General features: G+C 34.9%; 1 protein-coding gene across 4 annotated transcripts in view; it reads left to right on the top strand.

Annotated features, from left to right (window-relative positions):
- The window catches only part of WDR7 (WD repeat domain 7), a 391158-nt gene that overhangs the window by 131334 nt on the left and 233417 nt on the right, over positions 1-26407 (top strand). For 3 of the 4 annotated variants that reach the window (XM_032293871.1, XM_032293869.1, XM_032293870.1), the window contains 3 exons: positions 15045-15143; positions 17582-17700; positions 19669-19792. In XM_032293871.1, the coding sequence (XP_032149762.1) occupies positions 15045-15143; positions 17582-17700; positions 19669-19792 (342 nt within the window). The remainder of the gene's footprint in view (positions 1-15044; positions 15144-17581; positions 17701-19668; positions 19793-26407) is intronic. The other variant, XM_032293872.1, reaches the window with a different exon arrangement.

A 26407-nucleotide genomic window follows, 5' to 3' on the forward strand; every position in this document is an offset into this window, starting at 1 on the left:
TTTGTAGTTGGTGACTTTCAGATGACGTCTCTGAGTGGATGTCCTTTTTGTTGATGATGAAGTTATTTCTTCGTTTTTTAGTTTTCCTTCTAACAGGCCCCTCTGCTGCAGGACTGCCGGAGGTCCACTCCAGACCCTGCTTGACTGGGGATCACTGGTGGGGGCTGTAGAACAGTAAGGGTTGCTGCCTCTTTCTTCTGTTATCTTCGTCCCTGAAGGGTAGCTGTCAGATGTCAACCTGAGCTGTCCTTTATGAGGTGTCTTTTTGGGTATATGGAGGTCGGGGAGCTACTTGAGGAGACAGTCTGTCCCTTATAGGAGCTCAAATACTATACTGGGAGCTCTGTTCCATGCAGAGCTACTGGGCAGGTAGTTTTAAGTCTGCTGCAGTGGAACTCATACGTGCCTCTTTTCCCAAGTGCTCTGTACTAGGAAGGCCAGCTTAAGTTCCTGTCGTGCTGCTGCCTTTTTTTATAGATGCCCTGCCCCACACAGTAGTCTAGTCACAGTCTGCCAGCAGAGGCGTGGCTGAGCTGCCACAGGCTCTGCCCAGCTGCTGTGTGAACAGCCTCAGTAGTGGCAGACTGCCTCAGTAGTTGTGGTCACCCTTACCCCCACTGAGCTGGACCGTCCTGGGTTCAGCTGCCCTTGCTGCGAAACTCTGAATCCAGAGCATTTCAGATTGCTTGTTTTGTGGGGGTGGTACCTGCTGAGCCAGATCACCTGGCTCCTTGTCTCTGCCCCCTCCATTTTAGTCGAATGGGTAGCTCTGTCTCCCAGGCGTTCCAGGCGCCAGTTGAAATGGCCGCCCAGTTTTGTGAGTTTCTGTGCGCCAAGCAGGCACCAGCTGAAATGCCATGCTGAAATGCCATGCTGAAAACCCCTGGCGCTTTTCAGCCCAGGAATCTCCTGGTCTGTGGGCAGTGAAAATTTGTTTGGAAATGCAGTGGGCACTCACCCTCTGCATTGTTCTTGCTGGGAACTGCACTCTGGAGCTATTCCTATTTGGCCATCTTGGATCCTCCCCCAGTTTTTTTTTTTTTTTTCCCTAATGTCCTTAGAAGCTTTCAGATTATTCAGGTTACAAAAACTGAGTTGTGGAATGTTTTTTCTTTTTTTTTTCTATTTTCATGAAGAGTTTATATAAGATCAGCAACATTTCTTTCATAAATTCAAACTCTAGATCTAGAGTTTTCTTTGTAGGCAGTTTTTAAATTCTGGGTTCAACTTCTCTCATTGTTTGACTTTTCGGACTTTGTTTCTTCCATGTCAGTTTTGTTTAGTACATATTTAGGAGTTTCTCTGATTCAGAATTTTCAAATATATTGAAATTAGAGATTATAACATTGTCTTTTAATCTCTGTAGTCCCTGTAGTATGTCCTTTCTTTAATTCCTGATTTTAATAATTTTTTATCTCTTTTCTTTTTTTGCTGCATCAGTCTTACCAGGGAGTTATCAATCTTATTAATCATTTAAATGAACTCAATTTGACTTTATCCTTTCTAGTGCATATTTTTCCCCACTTCCTTAAATTCTGCTGGCTGTTTACATCCTACTTTATTTTTTGGATTAAATATGCTGGGGGTTTTTTTTTTTTTTTTTGGACTTAAGGTGGATGGTTATGTACTGATTTGCAGCCCTTCTGTGTGTGTGTGTGTGCATGCGCACGTGCCAAAAATCATATCACCTGTGAATAAAGATAATTTTACTTCTTTTCTATTAATATGCATTTTATTTTTCTTACCTTATCACACATGTTAAGACTTCCAGAATGATTGAAAAGGGGAGTGCAGACATTTTTGCCTCATTCCCAATCTGCTGGATAAAGCATTGAGTCTTTCACTTCTGAGTATAATGTTAGCTATAAGTTTTTCTTCCATGTTCTTGATCATATTGAAAAAGTTCCATTCTCTTCTTCGTTTTTTGAGATTTTAAAAATTAGGAAAATATGTTACGTTTTATTCAGATGTTTTTTTCTGCATCTATTGAAATGATTATTTGATTTTTGTCTTTGGATCTAATTCACTAGTGAAAGCACACAGGCCAGGAGTTTTCTTAATGGGAAGGTTTTTAACTGCAGATTTAAAAGTATTATAGATACAAGACTATTCTGCTTGGTTTTAAAAATGTCTACTTGGGTGAACTTTGATCATTTGTGTCAAATTTATCATCAGAAAGTGGTATATAATCTCTTATTTTCCTTTTAATATCATATTTGTAGGATTTGAAATTATATTCACTCCTTCATTTCTGTTATTCATAATTTATGGTTTTTCCAGTTTTCTTGATTGGTCTGACTTGTAGTTTGAAAAGATCCATAAAACTACTAAAGACCAGCTTTCTATTCATTGATTGCTATTATTTTTCTGTTTCATTGATTTCTGATTTCATATTTATTTTTACTATTTTAAATTTGCTCTTTTTAGTTTTTTAATGTAAAAGCTGAGATAACTGATTTAAGACCTTTCTTCTTTTCTAATACAGGCATTCAGTGATACAAATTTTCCCCTAAGTATTGTTTTCGTGATATTCTACACACTATGCTATATTGTACTTTTAATTTTCCTTTTGATTTTTTTTCTTTTACCCATGGATAATTTAGTAATGAGTTAATATAATTTCCAAACACTTGGGGATTTTCCTGGGATCTGTCTTTTATTAGTTTTTGCTTTATGGTCAGATACTATATTTTGTGTGGTTTGAATCCTTTGTCATCTTTTTTTCAGTTTATTTTGTTTATGCGCTAAGAAAATGGCATACATTTACAGCGTGCATGTTTTGATACATGCATACATTGCATATATCAAATGGCTAAATCAAGCTAATTAACATATCTATGACCTAATATATATATCATTTTATGTATACCTTGAGAACACTTGATTACTCTCAGCAATTTAAGTAAATTTTTAAAATTTTACATAAAAATTTGCTTAAAAATATATTTACTTAAAAATACAGTGTTACTATAGTAGTCATGTTGTACAATATGAGTCCTTTTGAATTTATTGAGGTTTGTTTTATGGCCCCAAATATGGCCTGTCTTGTCAGTATACTGTGTGTACTTCACAAGAGTGTGTATTCTGCTGTTGTGTGGAATATTTTATAACTGTCAGTCAGGTCAAGTTGCCTGTGTTCAAGTTTAGTAGATACTTGCTGGTTTTTCTGCCTGCTTGCCTTTATCAAATAAATAAGGGTATTGAATCTGCAGCTATAATTATGGGCTTGTTTATTCCTTCTTGGATTTTTATCCCAGTTTTTGCTCCATGTAATTTGCAGCTCTCTTGTTAGGTACATAAACCTTTGGAATTGTTATTTCTTCTTGATTATTTGACTCTTGTCATTATGAAATGACCTTTGTTCTTGGTAATATCCTTTGCTCTGAATTTTACTTTGTTTATAATAGAAGAGTAATTTCAGCATTTTTGGCTACTTTTGTAGTATAATATTTTCTGATCCTTTTACTTTTTACATATTTGGTTCTTTAAGATGTGTTTCTTGTGGGCAGCATGTAGGAGTCTTATTTGTTAATCCGATCTGACCTGCTTTTTACTTGGGATACAAAAGCACTTTACATTTAATGTGGTTGTTGATATGGTTAGGTTTGAATCTGTTATCCTGCTACTTATTTTTTCTCTTTGTTGCACTTTTTTTTTTTTTTCCTTTTTCAGCCATCTTTTAGACTAATAAGTTTTTTTTTTATGATTCCATTTTGTCTCCTTTATGGCTTATAAGCTAATTATTTTATTTTAGTAGTTGTTTTAGTCAGTAGTCTATATCTTTCAGTTATCACAGTGTCCATTCAAGTGGTGTTATACTATTTAACATTTAATATAAATGTTAATCCTTGTAATATTAGCATTTCTCATCTCCTAGTCTTTATGCTATCTTAGTTTTATATATGTTATAAACCTCAGAAGTAATTCTTATGATTTGTGTTTAATAGTCAATTATATTTTAAAGAGACTGAAGTAAGAAATACATATTTACCCAAGTAGTTACCTTTTGTAGTGTTCTACATTCCTTTGTGTAGATCAAGATTTCTATCTGGTATAACCCTCCTTCTAACAAAAGGACTTACTTTAAGCTTTCTTTTTATTTAATTTTTTTTTACTTTAAGTTCTGGGATACATGTGCTGAACGTGCAGGTTTGCTACATAGGTATACATGTGCCATGGTGGTTTGCTGCAGCCATCAACCTGTCATCTAGGTTTTAAGCCCCGCATGCTAAGCTTTCTTTTAGTGAGGATCTACTTTCTTCAAGTTTTTGTATGTTTGAAAGCATCTTTATTTGTCTTTGTTTTTGAAAGCCTTTTTTTTTTTTTCCTGGTATAGAATTCCAGGTTGACTTTTTATATCTTTTAATACTTCAAAGATGATACTCTATTGTCTTCTTGTTTGCATTAGTTCTAACAAGAAATTTGATGGCATTCTTAATTTGTTCCTCTTATCATTACTTTATTACTCTTGTTACTTTCGAGATTTTCTATTTATCACTGCTTTTGAGCATATGTGGTTCTTCAGTGTAGTGTTCTTCATGTTTCTTGTGGTTGGGGCTCATTGAGCTTATTTTGTAGTTTTTATTAATTTTGAAAAATTTTCAATAATTCTTCAAATATTTATTCAGTCCTTTCTCTCTCCTCTCTCAAAGGGACTGAAATTACATGTACACTAGGCTGCTTAAAATTGCTTCACCTATCACGGTGCTCTTTCATTTCTGGATTCTTTTTCCTCTCCGTGTTTTGATTGATTTTGATTGAGATAGTTTCTATTGCAATGTCTTCAAGTTTATTAGTCTCTTTGCGATAATGTCTAATATGTTGTTGGTCCCATCCAGCATACTTCCAAGATTTATTTTTATTTTTTTATAGAGAGAATGTCTCACTATGTTGCCCAGGTTGGTCTTGAACTCCCAGGCTCAAGTGATTTCCCCCATCTTTGTCCCCCAAGGTGCTGGGATTGCAGGTATGAGTGACGATGCCCAGCTGTCATCCAATGCACTTTGCATCTCAGACATTGTTATGTGTCCCCAGAATTTTGATTTGGGTCTTCAAATGTTTTTCCCTTGTCTCTACCTGACTGCTTTGAATACATGGATTGCAGTTATAATAAATGTTTTAACACCCTTCACTGATAGTTTTGATAGCTTTGTCAGTTCTGGATTGGTTTAAATTAATTATTCTCCTCCTTATGGATTGTGCTTTCTTGCCTCTTTGCATAACTGATAATCTTAGGTTAGATGGTAGATATTTGAATTTTGCCTTGTTGGATACTGTATACTTTTGTGTTCTTAACAGTCTTGAGCTTTGTTATGGGATGCATTTATGTTATGTGGAAACAGTTGTTGTTGTTGTTGTTGTTGTTTTTCTGGTCTTGCTTTTATGATTTGTTAGGTGGATTTGGAGCAGTCCTCTAAGATGAATTACTCCCCGTTACTGAGGCAAAACCTTCCAGCATATCCAACACCCTGTGAATTGTGAGGTTTTCCATTTAGGCTTTTGGGAGCAGGCACTGTTTCTGGTCCTTTAGATGATTTCCCCCAACCTCTAGTTGTTTTTTTTTTTTTACAGACAGGTACTGATTGGTATCCTGCTGAATACTTGAGGGGGATCCTTTGAAGAACTTTGATCTTTGCAGCTCTCTTCATTCTGTCCAATGAATTCTGGCTGCCCTGGTTTCCTGAGACTCTCAGCTTTGTCTCCTGAACTCAGGGAAACTGCTGGGCTGCTCACTTTGTTCTCCATGTATCTTCGCCTAGATACTCTTAAGGCAATAACCTGGGGTAATCATAGCATGATAGGGCTCACGTTGCTTGTCTCCCATCTCCTTTCATTGCATGATGCCCAGTGGCTTGAAAATCATTGTTTTATACATTTTGTCTTTTTGTTTGTTTGCTTTTGGTCATTTTGGGCAGGATTGCAAATCTGTTTCTGATTACTCCATCTTGGCCAGAAGGGGAAGTTCTTTTTCCTTTATTTAAAAGTGTTCCAAATATACTATTATTTTATATAGTAAAAATTATTTGTATATATGGAGTTGTGATATTTTTAGAGTGTTATTACTGGTAGAAATGGAAACAGGCGCATAAGGTAAGGGACTTGTTTAACGTATTCTTAGTAATAGTAGTATGATTAGGACACAACCAGCGCTTTTTAACTCTAGATCCCATGCTTTTTCTGTGATAGTGTGTGTTTTGTTTTTCTGAATTCACTGAAAATATTTTCCACAATATACAAAACAAATCAATGGCAGGACGATTCATGCAAGATTGATTTCTGTTAGAGATACTATTTGTTTTCCTCCTCATTATCTTCATTATGGTTCTCAGCAGTTGATTCTTCTTATGTTACATTTTACCTTCTCTGTAATCATGGTAGATAGAAGCATTCTTTCATATTTTGTGACATTGTCATGATGCATTATATATTCACCGCCATGATGGTGTTAGATTTGCCCACCTGGTCAAGTCTGAAGATTTTAAAGTTGGAATACTTTAATACTGCTTCTCTCAGAAAAGCATTGAGTTTTGAGAACAGTGAAGAGGGAATTGAAAATCGGGTCATTTTTAAAAAAGCATTTACTTAAGGCAATAGATTTAGGAATTTTCATTTGGAAAGCATATATGCTTTTCTTCTAAAGTAAATGAAGGCCAGCAGTTCCTACTGAGAGAGAGACACATAGTAAAATAGTTTAAGATACCATTATGAAGCTCACTTTCTATTTTAATATTGAAATAAATAGTGTAATTGTTTTTTCAAAAATATTTATTATGTTCTTTGTCTCCTAACAACTCTGTTAGGGAGGTTAGAGAGATTGGTCTGACATAAACTATCTTGGGTAGTAAATGTGTCTAGCAGGTAACACATGAACCTATATAACCAATTTAGGGTTGGAAATGGTAAGAGATACAGACAATGGACTCCGAGTTCGCTAAGATTTTAGCAGTTAGAGCATTATTTCTTCATCTTTATACTCTGGCTTTTCTTAGCTTGGTTTGCTTTTAAACATTTTCCTCTTACAGGTTTTTTTTTCTTTTTTTCCTGACTTCCTCTACTATGCACATTGACTCACAATGTGGTTTTAAGCTGTATTGCAAATATGAATATGCATCTATTAAATAAGCTGTCACTTACATGTTGGCTAATACTTGTTTAGCTGCCAAATAATTTATATATAGTAAGGCCTTAACCTGGGGATTGGAACTTTCGTAGATGTTTGTGTTTGAGAATAAAGATAGTTTAGATAGTTCAGCTTATATAATTTTCCATAACCAATATTAGGGTACTTCACTGGAAAATAATATCTTCACAAGAGGTTTATTTTGCCTAACAGTAGACTTGTTAATTCAGTGTTTGTCAATAATTGACATTTACTGTCAGTTACCTACGGTTTTTTGTTTTTTTTTTTTTTTGGGAGTTGTTTTTCACTCTTGTTGCCCAGGCTGGAGTGCAATGGCATGATCTTGGCTCACTGCGGCCTCTGCCTCCTGGGTTCAAGCAATTCTCCTGCCTCAGCCTCCCAAGCAGCTGGAATTACAGGCACCTGCCACCATGCCCACCTAATTTCCGTATTTTTAGTGGAGACAAGGTTTTACCATGTTGGCCAGGCTGGTCTCCTGACCTCTGATAATCCACCCACCTCAGCCTCCCAAAGCTGGGATTACAGGCGTGAGCCACTGTGCCTGGCTGTTACCTACTTTTTTCATACAGTTTATTTTTTAGACACTTGATTTTGCAGTTTTTGAAACATGCTACTAGAGAAAAAGGGATCAGGGATATCAAATTACCACACCTAACCATGGTAAATATAGCCCTAAATCTGTTCCTGGTATTAGGCTTTTCTGCCTTCTTTTTCCCTTTGAGACAGAGTTTCACTCTGTCACGTAGGCTGTACTGCAGTGGTGCAATCATGGCTTACTGCAGCCTCAACCTCCCGGGCTCAACCAATCCTCCTGCCTCAGCCTCCTGAATAGCTGGGACTATAGTCACAGGCCACCATGCCCAGTTAAATTTTTTGTAGAAATGGAGTTTCACCATGTTTCCCAGGCTGGTTTCGAACTCCTGGGCTCAAGTGATCCTCTCACCCTGACCTCCTAAAGTGCTGCCATTACAGGAGTGAGCCTCTGTGTCTATGTCTGTTTTACGTTCTAATGTGCTCTATTTCTCTCTGTTCATTAATCTCATGACATAAGTCTCTGGTCTGTGTCTCTGGTGCTTACCTTGATTGTGACCATATCTTTATGTTTAGTAGTTGCATCTTTACTCAGTGGGAGGTACCTAAGCAAGTTTAAGCAATGTAAAGTTTAAGATTATGTTATGTTCTTTCAATTTTATTTTTCAGAAATGGGTTCAGTTTAGGTTGTCTAAACTTAGAAGTAAAGGTAGTTATTGTTAAATTATCTCAGGAAAGATTTACATAAATTAACCAATAGTTTAATCACCATTCTTTTCCAGGTTTTATAGAGAAATAAATTGTGCTTAACATAGAGTCCATATATCGGATTAAGGAATGGATCTGAGAATCACTTAAAATTTTGTGGGCTTGACCTTCTGTGCCTTTATTTTTTAAATTGGTGTACCCATTTGATTTGCTGTGGAAGCTCAAAGGGTAGGGACATTTTTTTTTTTTTTCTGTTTAGTGTTTTATCTCAAGTGCTTGGAACAGTGGCTGATAGAAGGAGCTCAGCAAATGTTTACTGAATGAATGCATCTATAGATAACCTTCTCTTTATGTTTCTAAAGTCAATATGTCAATAACTAGTGCTGAAGCTATAAGGGCTGACAAATCTCTGCCCTCAAGGTGCTTATATCTATTGGAGAAAATCCACAAAGTGCAATTTATGATAATATTTTAATTGGTTATTATATGCTCTCCTAGACAACGAGTGCCTTGAGGGCAGATACTTTGTCTAATCTTCGTGTGTTTTTGTATGCCTAGCTCAATACTGACATATAGTAATTGTCACTTATTTAGTGTTTAGTGAAGTAGAAAATTTTAATAGCCTTCATATACCAAATTCAAGTTGGTGTTTATGTTATAAATTTATCTTTTACAATAATGAACTCTCTCCCCTTGGTTCTTGGTCTTAGAGAATTCATTGGTTTATTTTGGATGTTAGTAATGAGGGAGACCTTTTACAGAAACTTTTGTCTGTTTTTTGACTTTTTGATATGAGTTATAGGCCAAAGTAAAGTTTTCATCACATCTGTGTTTTTTGCATTTCTGATACAATCTAATGGTGATCTACAGGTGAAGTAGTGTAACTGTATTTTTCAAACACAAGCACCTTCATGTGTTGTCTTGTGTGCCTGTTGTTTTGTCAGAGTGCCTTCTTGGGCTGTTAATTCATTCTGCTCTTGTAAGTCCTTACCTTTCTGCTGCCTGCACCTTCTGTACTGCCCTATTGCCCTTAGTTTTGGTGTTCTTCTTTTATGGTGTTTGAAGGTTATCCTTTTTTTTTTCCTAAGAATGTTTGGACATTGCATTTCTGTATTGCTTCTAAATGTGTTCAGTTGGTGGTTCCCTATCTAATGGTCTAGATTATTAATGAGTCCATCACTTAAATAAGGGTTTTATATATTGTTTGTATCAGCACCAGGATGAATGGTATTAATCAATTTGTAACATGACTAAGTATATTTACTTAGTACATACCATGCACTTTACTCTGCGTTTTCCATTTATTCCCTACAACAACTGATGCAAACAATTATGCCCATGTTGCCCAAGAACTCTGCAGTAACTACTCAGATAGGAATTTATTTATGAAATACAGTGTCTAGAAATACCAATACCACAAAAACTTTAACATTGTGTAAGTAATATATTTGAAATTATCATAGCTGCTAATATAATTGCTTTTGTCATTAGTTTCCAAATAAATCTGTTACATGATCATACTACTTAAATGATGTTCATTTTCTCTGTATGGTTTCTTGAAACATTTGGACTAACTTTAACAGTTCCATTAGTTATATATAAGAAGTAAAAATGTTATTGGCCTTCGTAATAGTAACTCTAAGCTAAAGAGAGGACTATGGAGATTGGTTAGAAGATGTATGTTTCTTAAAAATGTGGAGGAAAGGTGGAGCATGGTGGCTCATGCTTTTAATCCCAGTAATTTGGGAGACTGAGGTAGGTGGATTGCTTGAATCCAAGAGTTAGAGATCAGCCTGGGCGATATGGCGAAACCCCACCTCTACCAAAACAAACAAACAAAAACAGAGATTAGCTGGGTGTGACAGTGTGCACCTGTATTCCCAGCTACTTGGGATGCTGAGGTTGGGAAGATGGCTTGAGACTGGGTGGTTGAGGCTGTAGTGTGCCGTGATCACATCACTGCACTCCAACCTGGGCGACAGAACAAGACCCTGTCTCATAAAACCTCAAAGAAAGATGATTTTTGCGTTTTTAGAATTCTGAATACAAACTATCAGTCAAATAAAAAGGCAGAATAATGGTAATTTCAGACCTCATAGCCTTAAAAAATTACTATTACCATATTGAGCACCTTTTCTCAGCAAGGTTTTACAAGATGTGCTCCATCAGAATAAAGAAGCAAACCAGGGAAAAATAAAGCACAGGGCCCAGGAACTGGGGAACCCATTGAAGAGAGCACTGAGGGAGAATGGACAGGATGACAGTGAAGGGAAGTCTCGGGATGGCAGCCACGTGACAGACATGAGCAGGGATGTGAGATGACTTCCGAAGAGATGGTTCATGGGAAAATGATACTGCTACGTGGAAAATCATTGAGAAGCTGTTGAAGGGTTTAACTTAGAAATAGGTACATAGAAAAGAAGGCAAATGGGGAGAAAATAGAATTTTTAAATTCAGAAAACACCCCAGGAACATGTCCATGGAAGGAAATATGATCTTAGTAAGCTATCTGAGTCAACATTGAACATTATTTCCATATAGATACTTATCTGTCTATATAAATGATCATTTATATAGCGAGATACATAAAATATATCTATATAATAAGAAATCTATATAAAATAGTTTATTATATTTATATTGGAAATAAAGGAAAGGAGATTGGTTAGGAGATGTGGTTTGTCAGAGTTAAATCATCTTCCACAGTAACCAATAGCTAATGTGTAGATTTGGTAAATCAAGAAATTGCAGGATTAGCATATTATATTATTTAGTAATATGGAAGTAAATGCTGTAAGAAATAGTTTAAATGGTTGAAAGTGATTTCCTCTCAGGAGCCATACGTCGGGATGGGGCAGTGGAATACTATATTCAAAATGAGCTTTTTAATACTGTTTGACTTATTAAAGCTGTGCTTATATTATTGCCATATATGTTGCATGAGCTGCCAATTCTATTGGACATATTAAAATATGCAGAATTAAAGCTCAGTGCCTTCTTGTATAATAACAAAACAGCTGTAGCTCATCAGGCATATTTTGCCAATTAGTTTAATGAGTCAGGGTTCTTGAAATAGTAATATGCCCCCTTATGAGGCACTTTTGTTTTTATCTGCATCTGGTGGTATTATGCTAAAGGATAGTATTATAATGGGGCTCTAAGACACAGTCTTTATGATTACTACACACACAAGGTTGCAGGCTTCCTTTCTTTAAAGAGGAGGCTTTTTTGATCATTACTAATGTATTTGTTTTCTAATCTTTTAGTCATGATAATAGTTAAATGTATTGTTATAGCTTTTTGTAATCTTTTTGGCATTAGGAAATACCGAGTGGGAATTTTTCAGATAACAAGGAATTAGGATAATTAGAGTTTTCTTGCCAATTTTGCATTCATAGCAAAGTTAGTGAATTAATTATGGCAATTGCATAAAGCATTTAAGATACAATTATGCTTAACCAAACAGGTGGTTGCTTTACCTAGTTTTGTACCTCAAAAAGTCAGGCATTAAAAAAGAGACAATGAAAGCGGAATTAATGATTTATCCTAATGTTTCCTGTTGATTTAGAAGATGACTAAAATGCCCATCTACCTAAAACATAAAAAGTATTAACACAGAGGAAAACTTCCAAAAAGCCAGTTGTTGCTCTATAATACCTGGACTAGATGCAGACTTAGTGACAAATGCCTTTATGTTAAGCATCTGGTGATTAATTCTACAAAGTTTCTTAACTTGTAATTTTTTCATGTTTTCTTTCTTCTCGTCCTCCTTCTCTTCCCTCACCCACCCTCCCCATGACATGATTACCATGAAATACTTTAAAAGGACTCATCAGTAACTAATTTTATTCTTTTTTTTTTTTTTTTCAGTATTAAGCTTTTAAACTCAGTTTTTTAAGCATCGCATTTTTTGTACTTTCTAAATTTTTGTCTCTGAAAAATGTATTGGAAAGGGCTATTTGTGTATGTGTGATAGGAGGTAACGAGATTTAGAACAATATGTATGGAGCACTTGCCACTCAAAATATGTTAACTTTCTGTCCTATAAAATATTTTTAATATCACAGTGGGAGTGGTTTAGAATCAAATTTAAGTGTAGCTTAGAATCAGATTTCAATTAAAAACTGAAATATACCTGTTCGGAAGCAGAATCTAGGGATGTTGTAATATTGAGTATGTATGTATTGCTGTTTAAGGGGAAGCTGGGGTAGATGTGTGCATATACATGCTGTCACACAGGTTTGTCTTCACCTGTCTTTTCTTATGAGAGTAAGCATTTGAAAGAGGTTCAGGTAAAATAATGGCACTGTGTTAGTTCTGTCACTATGTTGAAGCTGTGCTAAAACTGTTTTCCCTTATGTTTTGCTAATCCTTAATGAGAGAAGCAAATTGACAGGTGACATAGTAGCTTTTCTGTTAAGAAGTCAAATGCTTGATGGTGTTTTATGGTATAAATCTTTCATATTCAGAGCCCCATGAAACCTTAGATTTATTATTTATTAAATCGAGCTTTTTGGAAGTAATTTATTTCTGCTACTTGCTGATTTTTTTTTTAAATATAGACAGTTGTAAAAGCTGTAGCAGAGTTTAATTTCTTGATGAATTATGAAAGTGCTCTAGAGTTTACCATTTCATTTGTGAGGTAGTGTGAATAAAATATTTTTTGGTGGAGATGCAGAGATTTTTAAAGCATGGTAAATCTGATTCCTTGATTTCTATTACAATATTTTCTTGATTTTTTTTTAATGCCCACAAAACTTATTAAAGGAAGAGTGTCAGTGGCTTTTTTTTCCTAAATGAAATGTCCTTTAAATATGACCTCAAAAATACAATACCCAGGATCTGTTTTTTCTTTCCTTAAAAATAGTTATATATGTTGAACTATATTGCATTAAGACATATGCTTACTCTAGCACTTCTGCCAGTAACGTTTCTAGTTTCCTTTTACACTTGTTCCTTATATGAAACAATCCCACTACTTATTTGACCTAGGTTAGGGTAATGACCACTCGATCTTAAACTTTTTTTCATTTGTATTGAATTTCCTCACCCTCTCATTCTATTGTCCTTCCAGAATTAAGGGTAAAACCATATAAAATTAACACAGCCTTTCCAGGGATAATAATTTCTCCCCATTTTTGAAAAAATACAGAAAAGTCCTAATTCAAGCCACCAGAGGAACATTTTGATAGAACAAAAACTAAAACCTGAAAATTTGCTCCTTGCTACAAAGGCTTATCAACTTTTTGCATGGAGGATGAATAATTTATAGGTCATAATCACTGAATTTGTAATTAAAAATGATAAGTAAAAAATAAAATTATTCCATGGAATATAAAAATATTTGGGATTTCTTTGCAAGATTAGTTTGTAGATTTTATGAAATACAGAATTAAAAGCAGCTCTATTTCTTTTGTAAGTATAACATTATAAAATAATTGTAATATCATAAGGAACAAAAACCGGATCTCTTATAGTAAGAATTAGAATTTCCTAGTTGAAACTTTCATTTGTGCAAGACATGCTTCTTAGGGTTTATGGAGTTAGAGTTTCTTTTTGTGTCACTTTTCATGGACTACTTTTGGTTCTGCTGTTTGCCTCACACGTGCCTGATTGACATTATGATGCATTCGTGTGGAAATTACGAAAACGTTGTTTTCATGCAGCTGTCCTGTTGTCACAAAAGAACTTCACTGCATGAAAAGCAAACATATCATTCGGTAGACAATGCTTAATCTGTTCAGGAGCCCGAACCTATTGCTGTTCAATGACAGAAGAAAGGAGAGGGATTAATTTGAAGATGCTTGTGCATGACATATGGTAATTTCGCCATAGGAAGGAAGTGTCAAATGGTGACCTCTAAATCTTAACATTGACCTCCAGTTGTAGAATGTGTGTGCCATACGGTCCCTTTGCTTTTTCATATGATAATTTAAGCTGAAACATTTTCTTGGCAACATAACTTTATTGGGGGTGGGTATGGAGTGAATTGGTACCTCTATAAGAATTACAAAATTCACAAAACCTTTTTTAGTGTATGAGGCATTTTAAAATAATTTTTAAAAAACACTACAATGAACGAACCTGTTAGGATGCTACGAGTTAAACATGATATATATGGTATATATATATATTCTTTGCAAGTTGGGATATTTTAAATTGGGTTTTCATAAAAGTGTGAAAAGTTGAAGTGATCTCGGTGAATATTGGTTTGTAAATTTAAAAATAATTTACACATAATGTCAGAGAATAAACTATTAGAAAAATGTAACTGGTAATATGAAGACCATCATCAAGCTTTTTCATTAAGTGATACATTTTAAAAATTGAATAACATTTTTGCTAGTTTTTAATGTTGTCATTTTTTCATTATGGCTTTAGTTGTTTTAGAGCTACACTTTGTATTAGTCAATACATTTATCAGAATATTAGGTTTTCACTTCAAGAGGAATTTGAACTTTATTGTGATTACTGTTCAATAAAATATATCATTTTTCTGCTGTAATCTTTAATGATCATGCCCTTCTGATGAAAACATCGTTTCAGTTCCACATTCTCTGTTTTGCCAACTTTGTTTTTCATTCTTCACTAATACTAAGCGTTTTTTCAGAAACTGCTGTACCTCAATTCTCTCCTCTTTATTTCTTCTCTTTTCCTCTGCAAGTTGCTGCACCTGTCGTTTCCGCTCGGTCTGATGCTGATCACTCTGGCTCTGACCCTGCTTCTGCTCCTGCTTTACATACCTGTTTCTTAGTAAATGAAGGTATCTCTCTCAACTTCCTAACAACTTTCTCTCAATCTGTGCTTTATTCTAAACAGACCTGTTCTTTTTATCTGAGTTATACATTCATCTGCTTTGTTATGTATGAGATTCTGAAGTTCCCATTTTATGACTTTATTTGCTAATGTCAATGCCAAGAGCCAGTTATAAAAATGTAACGTTACCCCTGGCTGGTATAAATCATGTTTCCTATAATCTAAAAAATTGTTAAGGAAGTGCAAATATGCCAACCTTTGATGTAAAGTCAGTGTTAAAGGTGGATTGGTTTTTGTAATGATGTTGGCCATGTGATCTCTGGCATTAGAGCTAATGAATTTATTTTATGTATCATTACTTGGTGACAGATACACTTTGCTCTCTTTACACGGTTGTTTATGCTAGTTAGAGGGAGTTGTTAGGGAGTCTCTTAATTAACATTCTCATTGGAAAAGTCTTCAGATTGAATATTGGCATCAGTAATTATAGACCGATAGGAATTCACCTGTTCTCCTAGTTTTCTGTTTTAGGCTCAGGCAAAAATTCATTATTTCAGTATTTAAGGTGTAGTTGGGCTACCATATTATCTCTATGGGGTAACACAAGTCAAAAATATTTTTGGAGCTCTGAAAATGGGAATTGGATCTACAAACCTTTATTCCATAAGACTTTCTAGGATTATTTGTACTGCCTGGAAGCTTAATGAAACGTGAGCTCTGAGTTAAATCCACTGTGTTCATTGTGTTCGTAGTTACCACTTTGCATAATAAGGAAGAAATTTTCAAAATCAAAACTATAACAGGAAGACCTGGGTCTTCATGAAAAAGCAATATTACTAGTCCATTCAAATGGAAGGAACGTTGCAATGTCTATAAAGTACAGAGCCCATGTAGCAAGTACCACTCCTTTGGAAAGAAAACATGGGGACTTAAAAGTATAACTTTATTTTTGGTTTCCTTGTCATAGAACTGTACTAAGGTTTGTATGTTAAGACTGAATTTTAGCAAAAATAATTACAGTCACATTTGTTACAATATTTGTTAATTCAAAAATACACTTAGATTTTCGGCCTTGGTGAGAATCATCATCATACTAAAATTTAGCTCATGAATATACTTTATACTTATATGAAACATTGAAATATTTTAGGAAATGACTGGGTATATGCATACATGTATATATAAAGTGTATCTCCCTCTATTGTAAATAAGTTATAATCTAAAATATGTTCCCATCACCTTAAGTAATGTAATGACATGTTTATTATCAGTTGATGAGAATTTTCTCACTAAAAGGATGAATCTTTAGATAAGTGACTTGTCAGTTTCTCTCTCTCCCTCTCTCACTCACTCACTCCCTTTAACAATTCCAATAATTATTTAAAGTTTTATGGTAAGGTTTTTGTCGTTATTTTAAGAAGATTACAGTTTAGCTTATTTCAAAACACTGCTTTGCTAAAATTCTGTGTTCACAGATATTTCACCTTGTAATGTGATAGCAGACAGTTTGCAGCCATCCTTGATAACTTGTCTTTACTATCCCTAGGAAGTAATGGTAACTTTCATGGGTTAATAGTGGCCTCATCTATAATTTGATAAGAGGCATTTGTTGTATATATATTTTTCACATACCTTTAAAATAGGGTTGAAGTGATTATTTGAGCATGTCTGTTATCTAATACTTTTAAATATTGCACTGGCATACAGTATTTATCTTTTTTCCTATAATCAAGTTCCATATTGTGAATTAGAATTTTAGAAAAAGTAACTTTTATTCCCATAGATTGGTTTAACCATGTTTAAGATTTTATAAATTTTGAATCGTCAAATTTTTATTTTGTGGAATGTCTGAATTCATTTTTTTTCTCTCAGAATTGTGGGTTATGTTACTTATATCAGTTATGATTGTGATGAAATAACTGATTCATTTTGTAAGAAAAGGGGTCAGTAAGCACCTTAATGAGAGGTCCTCTGACAGAAAGGGAGGACATCTCTTTTGTCTGAACAATAGTAACACACAGAGCGCCTTAAGTGACATAAACCTATCTTTGGATATCTGTGTGAATGCCCTTTTAACTGGCAGTGGTTTCAAGTCTGTTGCTCTGATACATCTTTATTTCTGTGTTTTACCATTCTTTAATATGTTTTATCTTAGAGGGACTGTTAAGAAATGTGTTTTTCTTGTGAATTTGTATATACTTCCTTTGGAAATTCATTTGTTTTAAGATGTTGAGAATTCTCATAGGCACCAATTACATGATTTAGGGATGAAATACATTTAGTATAATTCCTTGTACAAATGTCTACTGTTAAATTAAAATCATTTGTAATATAACTTAGCATACCTGCCTTTTTTTTGTTTTTGGTATGCTTACATAAAGACCTTTTGACTTAGGGAATGGCAAAATGTTTTAAGTGTTTTTAACATATGACATTTTTTGACAGGTTGGAGTCAGTTAGCTGCTATGCACTGTGTTATGCTGCCAGACCTATTGGGATTGGATAAATTTAGGCCTCCCCTTCTGGAGATGCTGGCCCGAAGATGGCAAGATCGATGCTTGGAGGTAATGCTGAGGTGATAAAGATAAAAAACAAAAATATTAAAAATGCATTGGTCAAAAATGTAAACTTGAAACAAAAATGATTAGTGTTTATCTGATGTATGATTTGTTCATTATGTGATAGAAAATGTGGATTCGTTATTTATGTTTTCTTTTTCAGCTTTTGTACCAACCAGTAATGTTCCAGCTGGTTTGTTTACTTTTAAAATAATTCAGTGACTGATAGTCTTGGATATTTTATGGAGCTATTTCTTAAGTTTGGTTTCTGTACAGATCATACACACACATGCATAAATAAATACGTAAACCTGCCTCCCCCAGAAATACACACTCAGTATCATCACATAAATTCTAATTGAATAGCCATATTTCAATGAAAGGTACTGTGTTACTGTAAAAGGAGGCCTTGGAATTAGAAGAGACCTGGGTTTAAATATCAGTACCACCAATTATTAACTGTGACCCTGGGCAATTTACTTAACCTATTTAAAGCTCATTTGTAAAGTGGGGATAATAATATATTCCTCATGGGATTGCTGTCATTACCAAATCGGATGATGCAAGTAAAACAGGATGTACAGAGCCTGACACATGGTAGCAGCTCAATAAATAGCAGCCATCATTTTGTGTTAATGGCCTTATTCTGCATTGGATATTACTTGGAATATATTACCGAGGACTTGGAAATGTTTAATAAAGATTTTCCTTATTATGGCGTTTAACCTGTATAGCCATAGCAGTTTATATTATTCAGGATTCTTAATTTTCCAAATATAAGTACAAGTAATATACTTCTTTCCTGGACTTTCTTCCCTCAACTTCAAGTGGTATCACACAGTACTAATATTTTCATGGGTTTTCATTGACTTAATATTTTGAATTCACTTCAGAAGTCACTTATACTTAAAAACAACTTTTTTACTGGAACTCTTATTTATATGCTACTGAGTTATCTTTTCAATTATAAACAGTTAATTGGCCAGGTGTGGTGGCACAAGCCTGTAATCTCAGCACTTTGAGAGGCCCAGGCGGGTGAGACCTGTGCAATGTGGCGAAACCCTGTCTCTACTAAACATACTACCAAAAAAAAAGCCAGGGCATGGTGGCACGTACTTATAGACCCAACTACTCGGGAGGCTGAGGCATGAGAATCACTTGAGCCCAGGAGGTGGAAGTTGCAGTGAGCCAAGATCATGCCATGGCACTCCAGCCTGGGTGACAGGACAAGACTTGGTCTCAGAAAAAAAAGAGTTAATAAGTTGGTACGTCACTTAATAATTGACTAGCTTTTTTGACTTCATGCCTGTGGCTTTTTTACCAAAATAAAACTAACTGAAAACTGCAAAATAAAAGTTGTATGCTACATTGAAAGAAAAATATGTATAATTTTGAAAAGTGATTTCCTCTATAGAACTAAAAGAAGTTATTCCTTTATATAGGAATATATTTACCTATTTGTCAAAAACAAGTTATTTAAGTATGTCTTAGGTATACATGAATCATGTTAATTTATACATATTTGTATAAATAATAGTATCTACTTAGTATATATAATATAAAGAAATTAAATAGATAGGGTTAAGTTTCTTCAAGCTAAAAAAAAACCCAAATTTAATAGCTCTCACAGTGGCTTAACGATAATGTTAATATAGAAATTTTAAAAGTAAAATGCTACATTAAAGTTCAAGAATGCTTTGGAAAATGAAGTCTTAACCCCAAAGATGATTAAACGGTTGAAACCTATTTCTTTCCATTAGTGTTAAAATATTTTTCAGTGAAATCATTAATTAAAATGTCTTTGATTTGCTAGCATCTAATTTTTAAATAGTTAACTGATTCGGTTAATAGTTTTTTTTCATGTAAATATGGTTTTTATGCTTTGTAGCTTCATTTCATTATAAATTTTCTAGTTTATAAATACCTCCTCAACTAATCCACTTTCTGCTTTTACGTTTGGGTCTATGGTCTTAGGTGAGAGAAGCCGCGCAGGCCCTGCTTCTAGCAGAACTGAGAAGAATTGAGCAGGCAGGCAGGAAGGAAGCCATCGATGCCTGGGCTCCTTACCTGCCTCAGTACATAGACCACGTCATATCACGTAAGAGTGCTCATGTTTCTTTCCAAAGCTTTGCAGGCATATGTAGAAAAAGTACCTATACTCACAAACATATTGCTACTACCCATCAACAAAAGTGAGTCTTTAATCTTAAAGTGAAAAGAACAGATACTCAAATTCTGCTTTATTATTTTCTGAATCTCCGTAGTTTGTAATTTGCTTTAAAAAACAAAAGGCAATGGTTGTCTATATCAAAATATTCATTAATGAACTGACTTCTTATAAAATTCCCCATCAAATATCCGATTCTAATACTAACATGTGCCTCTGCCCATTGCATTATTATGCTTTTGGATGCCAGCTTGTTAGATATTGATCTGCTGATACGTTAGTTCAGATACAAGGCAGATCCTCTTGGTAGTTGATGTTGGAATTGTGAATCCTTAAAAAAGATCTGGTAGAGTTAGACTCATGGACTATTTAGCAAGTGAAAATTGGGAAGGATTTTAATGGATAGATCTCTTAGAGTATAATTTGAAAGGGTTAGAAAAACTGTTGAAATGTTTTGAATATTCTTTTGCAAAATAAAACCTTTATAATTATGTTACGTTGAATGCACATTAGAAAAAAGTTGTATTTTGCTATCATTTTTTTCTTCCCAGAGAGCATACTCATTTCCAGTTCATTTGGTTTGTTTTGTATTTTTCTAAAAAAAATTTAGTTACTAAAGAAATTTTTGAAGGCCTCTCAGTTATTAAGTGACTAAATTATATTCATTATAAATTAGTTTCAATTTTGAAAGATAAAGTCTTAATGAAAGTTAATAAAAAACTCTTTATTATGAAAATTTGGCCTGGGTTTTAAGTGGACTCATTTTAAATGACCCTTTACCAATACCAGTTATTCTTGGTAATGAAGTACTCATTCCATGTAACCAGATGGACAGTACATTATTGTACAAGAAGGAAAATGAAAACAAAATTCAGAAAGATTTATAACTGTTTACACCTGGTTTAACTACCATATCTTTGCCAATGGTGACTATAGGGGATGTTTAATCAAGCTTGTGACCTTGGGCACTTTTTTTAAGCTTTCTTAGTCTCAGTTTTATCGCAGCTGAAATAAAGATGATGATAATGGGACTTTATAGGATTATTATGTGTGTGGCATGAGGTAATCTTTGTTAAGTGCATAGAACAATTCCTAGCCCATAGTAAGCATGATTCATTTGTCGAATACTTGATAATCTATAAAAATGCAAAAATATATTTCACATATAACCAAAATATCACATATTAACAGCTCCAGTTAAAATTCTTAATTGTTTGAGCAATAAAATATTTACTCAGTGAATGTAGGTTGTCATTTGCTTACTGGGAATTTTTTCTATTTTAATAGAACAAATTAAGTTTAAAAAAAAACAGGACACCTAGACATACGAGCTCTATGTAAGGTGTTAGGCTTAAGATTCTTTTAAAAATATGTGTAGATTTAAAAATTTCCAGAATATTTAAAAAAAAAAAAATAGGATTGAGATGAAGAGAGCTCTGTCTTTGAGTATATGAGAAGGTAGTATGGAAAAAGTATTCGTTGTTCAAGAATATATTTGCCCAGTTCTTGTAGGGCATAGTTCTGGTATAATGCACCTAATTTTTATATTTAGGTCACTTAACGGTAGTGGTCATCTGTAACTGTTTTTGGCTGCCCGGCATCTGAACCCACTTGCTAGATTTGGGTCATCTCCCATTATCTAGGTCTTGGTGGGATGTAGGCTCTGACCTCTAACTTTAGAAGCCTAAGAGATGAGATTCACCCTCTATTAACTCCCCTGACAGCCTTGTTTTAAAAAAAAAAGTATTCTTTGTTCATAATTTATGGGCATTAACTTTATAATATTCCAGAAAATAGAGTTAGATGATCAGCTCATCATAAACTTTATTGAATACAAGATCCTCGAAGTTAAGGATGAACTATGACTGTAGTACTTATAGAGTCGGCTGAAGGTGAAAATAGAGAATGACAAATCACTGAAGAATGTTTTTAGAAGGAGAATGCTATTAAGGAAATATTAAGATGTACTTTTAAGATATTTTTATTTAGAATGGACTACTGTGAAGTAGAGGAATTGATAAAAGTAGAATAAGTAGCTGGGAGGCTATTGCAGAAGGGAGGTTATGGGATCCAGATCTAAATGTAGATAGGGTAGAATTAAAGATAATTGCTAAGCCTTGATTACTGATTGCTTATAAAGGTCTAAGAAAAACACCAAAGATTAGTACAGGGTTGTATTCTTGAAAGAGAAAAAGGTTGGGAAACAGAGATGCCATTAGCAATTGTAGTGGATGCCATTTTATTTTATTTCTGGGAAGAAGGGAGTCAGTTAGCTACAAGGTAAAGAGCATGATGTAGCCACAGATTACTCCCTGTAACTGTGCCGCAACTGTGTATGTTGCTTGGTGAGAGATCTGTTAGCAGGCCCAGAGAGAATAAAATATAAGTAAAATAATTCCTACCATTAACTGGACACTTTCTTTGTATCAGGCTTTGCTGCTAAGTACCTGGTCTGTTATTTTATTTAACGATTACAGTAACCTTGTAAAATGCACACTATTGCCATCACACCCTGCCTCTGCCTCCCAGCCTTTTGTTTTCTTTCAGATGACTTAATGGAGGCCAGGAGAGATTAAAGAATTTTCTGAAGGTCCCTCCATTACTAAGTGATGGACTCCAATACTTATTCTCGTAACTACCATTCTTTTTTTTAAATTATTTTTTGGCCAGGCATGGTGGCTCATACCTGTAATCCCAGCACTTTGGGAGGCCGAGGTGGGCGGATCACTGGAGGTCAGGAGTTCGAGACCACCCTGGCCAACGTGGAGAAACCCCATTTCTACTAAAAATACAAAATTAGCTGGGCGTGGTGGTAGCTGCCTGTAATCCCAGCTACTCAGGAGGCTGAGACAGGAGAATTGCTTGAACCCAGGAGGTGAAGGTTGCGGTGAGCTGAGATCATGCCATTGCACTCCAACCTAGGTAACAAGAGCGAAACTCCATCTCAAAAAAAAAAAAAATATATATATATATATATATATATATATATATTTTATTTTATTTCAATAGCTTTTGGTGTATAAATGGTTTTTGGTTACGTGGATGAAGTGAAGTGTAAGGTGGTAGAGTCTGAGATTTTAGTGCCTCCTTTTACCTGAACGGTAAGGGTGTGCATTGCTGAGCATTGTACCCAATATGTAGTCTTGTTATCCTTCACGCCTCCTCCTCCTTCCCCATTTTGAGTCTCCATAATCTATTATATCATTCTGTATGCCTTTGTGTACTCAGAATTTAGCTCACACTTATAAGTGAGAAAGTACATTAACCACTTTTTATTCCATATTGCTTACTCTCTGGCATACTTGGATTTAAATGCGGGTGAAGGTGGGAGAATAAATAATTATTTAGCTTGCAGCCAAGTTAGGTTTAACAACAAAATGGAGTCAAATAAATTGTAAGAAAATTACTCTTTGATAGGTCTCATCACTGTTTAAGTAAGCATAAAGTACGCTGTTCTTATGTCATATTTGCACCTTTCTATTTATGTGTTATGTTGGATGTTTAAGTTTTGTATTTATGTTAAGTCTTTTATATTTAATTATAGTATCCCAGAGTACTTCATATATTAACCTCTGGCTTGCTTAAAACTTTGATCTTGTCATTTATCGTAATTTTTTTTTTTTAGTGAAAGATAAACATGTATTTTACTTGTAACTGAAACATGCACTGACAGCTCTTGATATAATACATTAATCTTTTCTGGAACTTTTACATTGAGTGTAAAAACTCGTTTTAGTTTGCTTTAGTGTGAGCTTTCTATTTTAATCAAAGGGTGTCAAGCTAAGGGAGTAGGGATTCTGAACGTATGAAAGGAGAAGAAAGCATACAATAAATGAGGAATGACCACATAGGGCTGTTGAACAGATTTGCTGTCCAAAGGGATCAAAAGGTTATGGAGCCAGCTGGTAGACAGCCCACGCCTGCCATCCACGTGCTTGTACTGAAATCGCCTCTACCATTGTCATTAATGTTTGAGATGTTCATTGTGGCAAGTTACATTGTAAAGTATTGCTTTAGAAATGCAAAACCTGTTTCTAGTATAGGAATCTTCTTAATCATAAAAATAGGCAAAATATTTAAAAATATATCCGATAAATAGACCACTCGTCAGATATTTTCTTATAATTTAATAATTCTAGGCATTTTATAAAACACAATAATTCCCTAAGCAATATTGGCAGCTCCCAACTTAGAATCGAGCTTTGTTTATTACATATTTGTCTGAAACTCAGAAAATGCTCTTACCTGAAGAGCAGAATGGCGTACTGGGCTGATGGACTGTGATAGTACTTCATCTTAAAGCTTAAGTTTAATGTGAGTGTTAACTATCTCTTCTTCACAGTGAGTAAGTGATTGGACTGTGAGGAAGATAAGGCATCTGGTCTTGCTGGGATTTTCTATATTATATTTAGGTACAGTATGCAATAAGCCTTTCGCAGGTTTGTTTGAGAATGTAAGGAAACAATGGGTCAGTTGCTTTTCTCAGGATTATTATTTTTTTTAAGAGGCAGGGTCTTGCTATGTTGCCCAGGCTGGACTCTTAGGCTCAAGGGATCTTCCTGCCTCAGCCTCCAAAGTAGCTGGAACTATAAATGCCCACCACCATACCCGGCTCTCAGGACACATGACAGCATTCAATGAAAAACTGTTTGTAAACTTTTTATGTAAAGCGCATAATACAAGTACAGAATGTTGGCTGGCTGTACCTTTCCTTTTCTATGTTGGTTTCTATAGTTTTGTTCTCTTTATTGCTACTGCCTCAGAATTCACTTTAATTTATATTGCCCAGGGATTCTGGCAGGAAACTGGAGACAACTGAGGAAGAAAAAGGAGCAATAATCTGTCTTAACTGAAAAGCCAGCTCACAGATTGTTATAAGAATCAAGTCCTGGCCGGGCGTGGTGGCTCACGCCGGTAATCCTAGCACTTGGGGAGGCTGAGGTGGGCAGATTGCCTGAGCTCAGGAGTTCAAGACTAGCCTGGGCAACACATAAAACCCTGTCTCTACTAAAATACAAAAAATTAGCTGGGTGTGGTGGTGTGCACCGGTAGTCCCAGGTACTTGCGAGGCTGACACAGGAGAATTGCTTGAACCCAGGAGGCAGAGGTTGCAGTTAGCAGAGATCAGGCCACTTGCACTGCCTGGGTGGACAGAGCAAGACTCCATCTCCAAAAAAAAAAATCAAGTCGTAATTGAGTGCTATGAAAATTTTGCTTCAGATAACGGTGCCCTTTTCTTGAACCAGTCAGGAAACATTATTTTATCCTCTTAAAATATTGTGAATATATAAACTTTTGCTGCTTAATTTCTGATGGATAATTTGTGGATAAATGCATTGTGATTCCTATTTTAATGGTAATGGACTCAATACTGCATGTATTCTTGTAACACTGACTTGTAGAAATATTATAAATCTTGTCTGAGTCCTCAGTCTTTGCATGTTTGTTGGTTCTATGTTTCAATAACAGTTTAAAAAAATTTTACTGGTTATTTTTACTATTAGGTTGGTGCAAAAGTAAATGCAGTTTTTGCCATTAAAAGGAGTGGCAGAAACTGCAATTACTTTTGCACCAACCTAATAAATAGGGATAAATGTTATTTGCTGAAACTTTTTTATTACAGTTCGGGTGAAGATAAATGTTATGAGTTGTCTCAGATTTATTTTGAAGTGAAGCTGTTTGGCAGAACCCAATTTTATGTATGTCCTATTTGTGACATTCTACATCTATGTAGCATTTGGAGAATTGACTTTTTTATGAGGTCAGGCACCCGCTGGTTTATGAAATGTGCCCACACTTGCCCTTCATTTCAGTCAGTGACGACTCTGAGGCAAATGCTGATGGTTCCTGATTTCCTTTGGCCTGCGACGCAGAGTGACCTTACAGGGCATGAGGTCACAAGTGTAATTATTTCTCGTACATTGTATTCTGCCTGCTCACAGGGGCTCATCTCCTCTTTTAGTTTCAGAAAGATTAAACACGTAAAAGTCACTACCATTATATAAATCAAAATCTCTTCTAAAGAGTGTGCCGTTGTAATTGTATGCAGTTATGGCCAACATAGTATTAATTTGCAAATTTATCACCTCAGATATTGATAGAAGGATGTGTAACACATCGTGTTTAATACGTATTGATGTCATCAGAAAGCACAATCCTTTGTTCTTATCGAGTCCCTGCCTTTTTAGCTTCCTTTTGTGTTAAGGTTACCAGGGTTAGGCTCGTCTTTTTATCCCCCTTGGAAACAGAATAGGCTTTCTTTGTTCAATGAAAGACACTCTTAGTAAATGTTTTGGGTTTGACTTTGAACAAGCCACACTGTAGTACCTATTTTAACCTGGAATTGAAGTCACTTTTCTGATGATGATAAAGTAGTGGTCATTCTGAGCATGAATGTGGATGGACCAACACTATACAAGAAGGTAAGATAAACTGTATGCTACAGAGGGAGTTGGAAAGGATATTGGAGCTGGTAAAAACAATTTAAATATTAGTGTGTTCTTTGGTAGGCCAATATTTTTACGGTTTGTTCGCAGGAAGAAGGCA

Source organism: Sapajus apella, unplaced genomic scaffold, assembly GCF_009761245.1.
Source record: "Sapajus apella isolate SASKATOON/1434 unplaced genomic scaffold, GSC_monkey_1.0 scaffold30, whole genome shotgun sequence".
Classification (NCBI taxonomy): domain Eukaryota; kingdom Metazoa; phylum Chordata; class Mammalia; order Primates; family Cebidae; genus Sapajus; species Sapajus apella.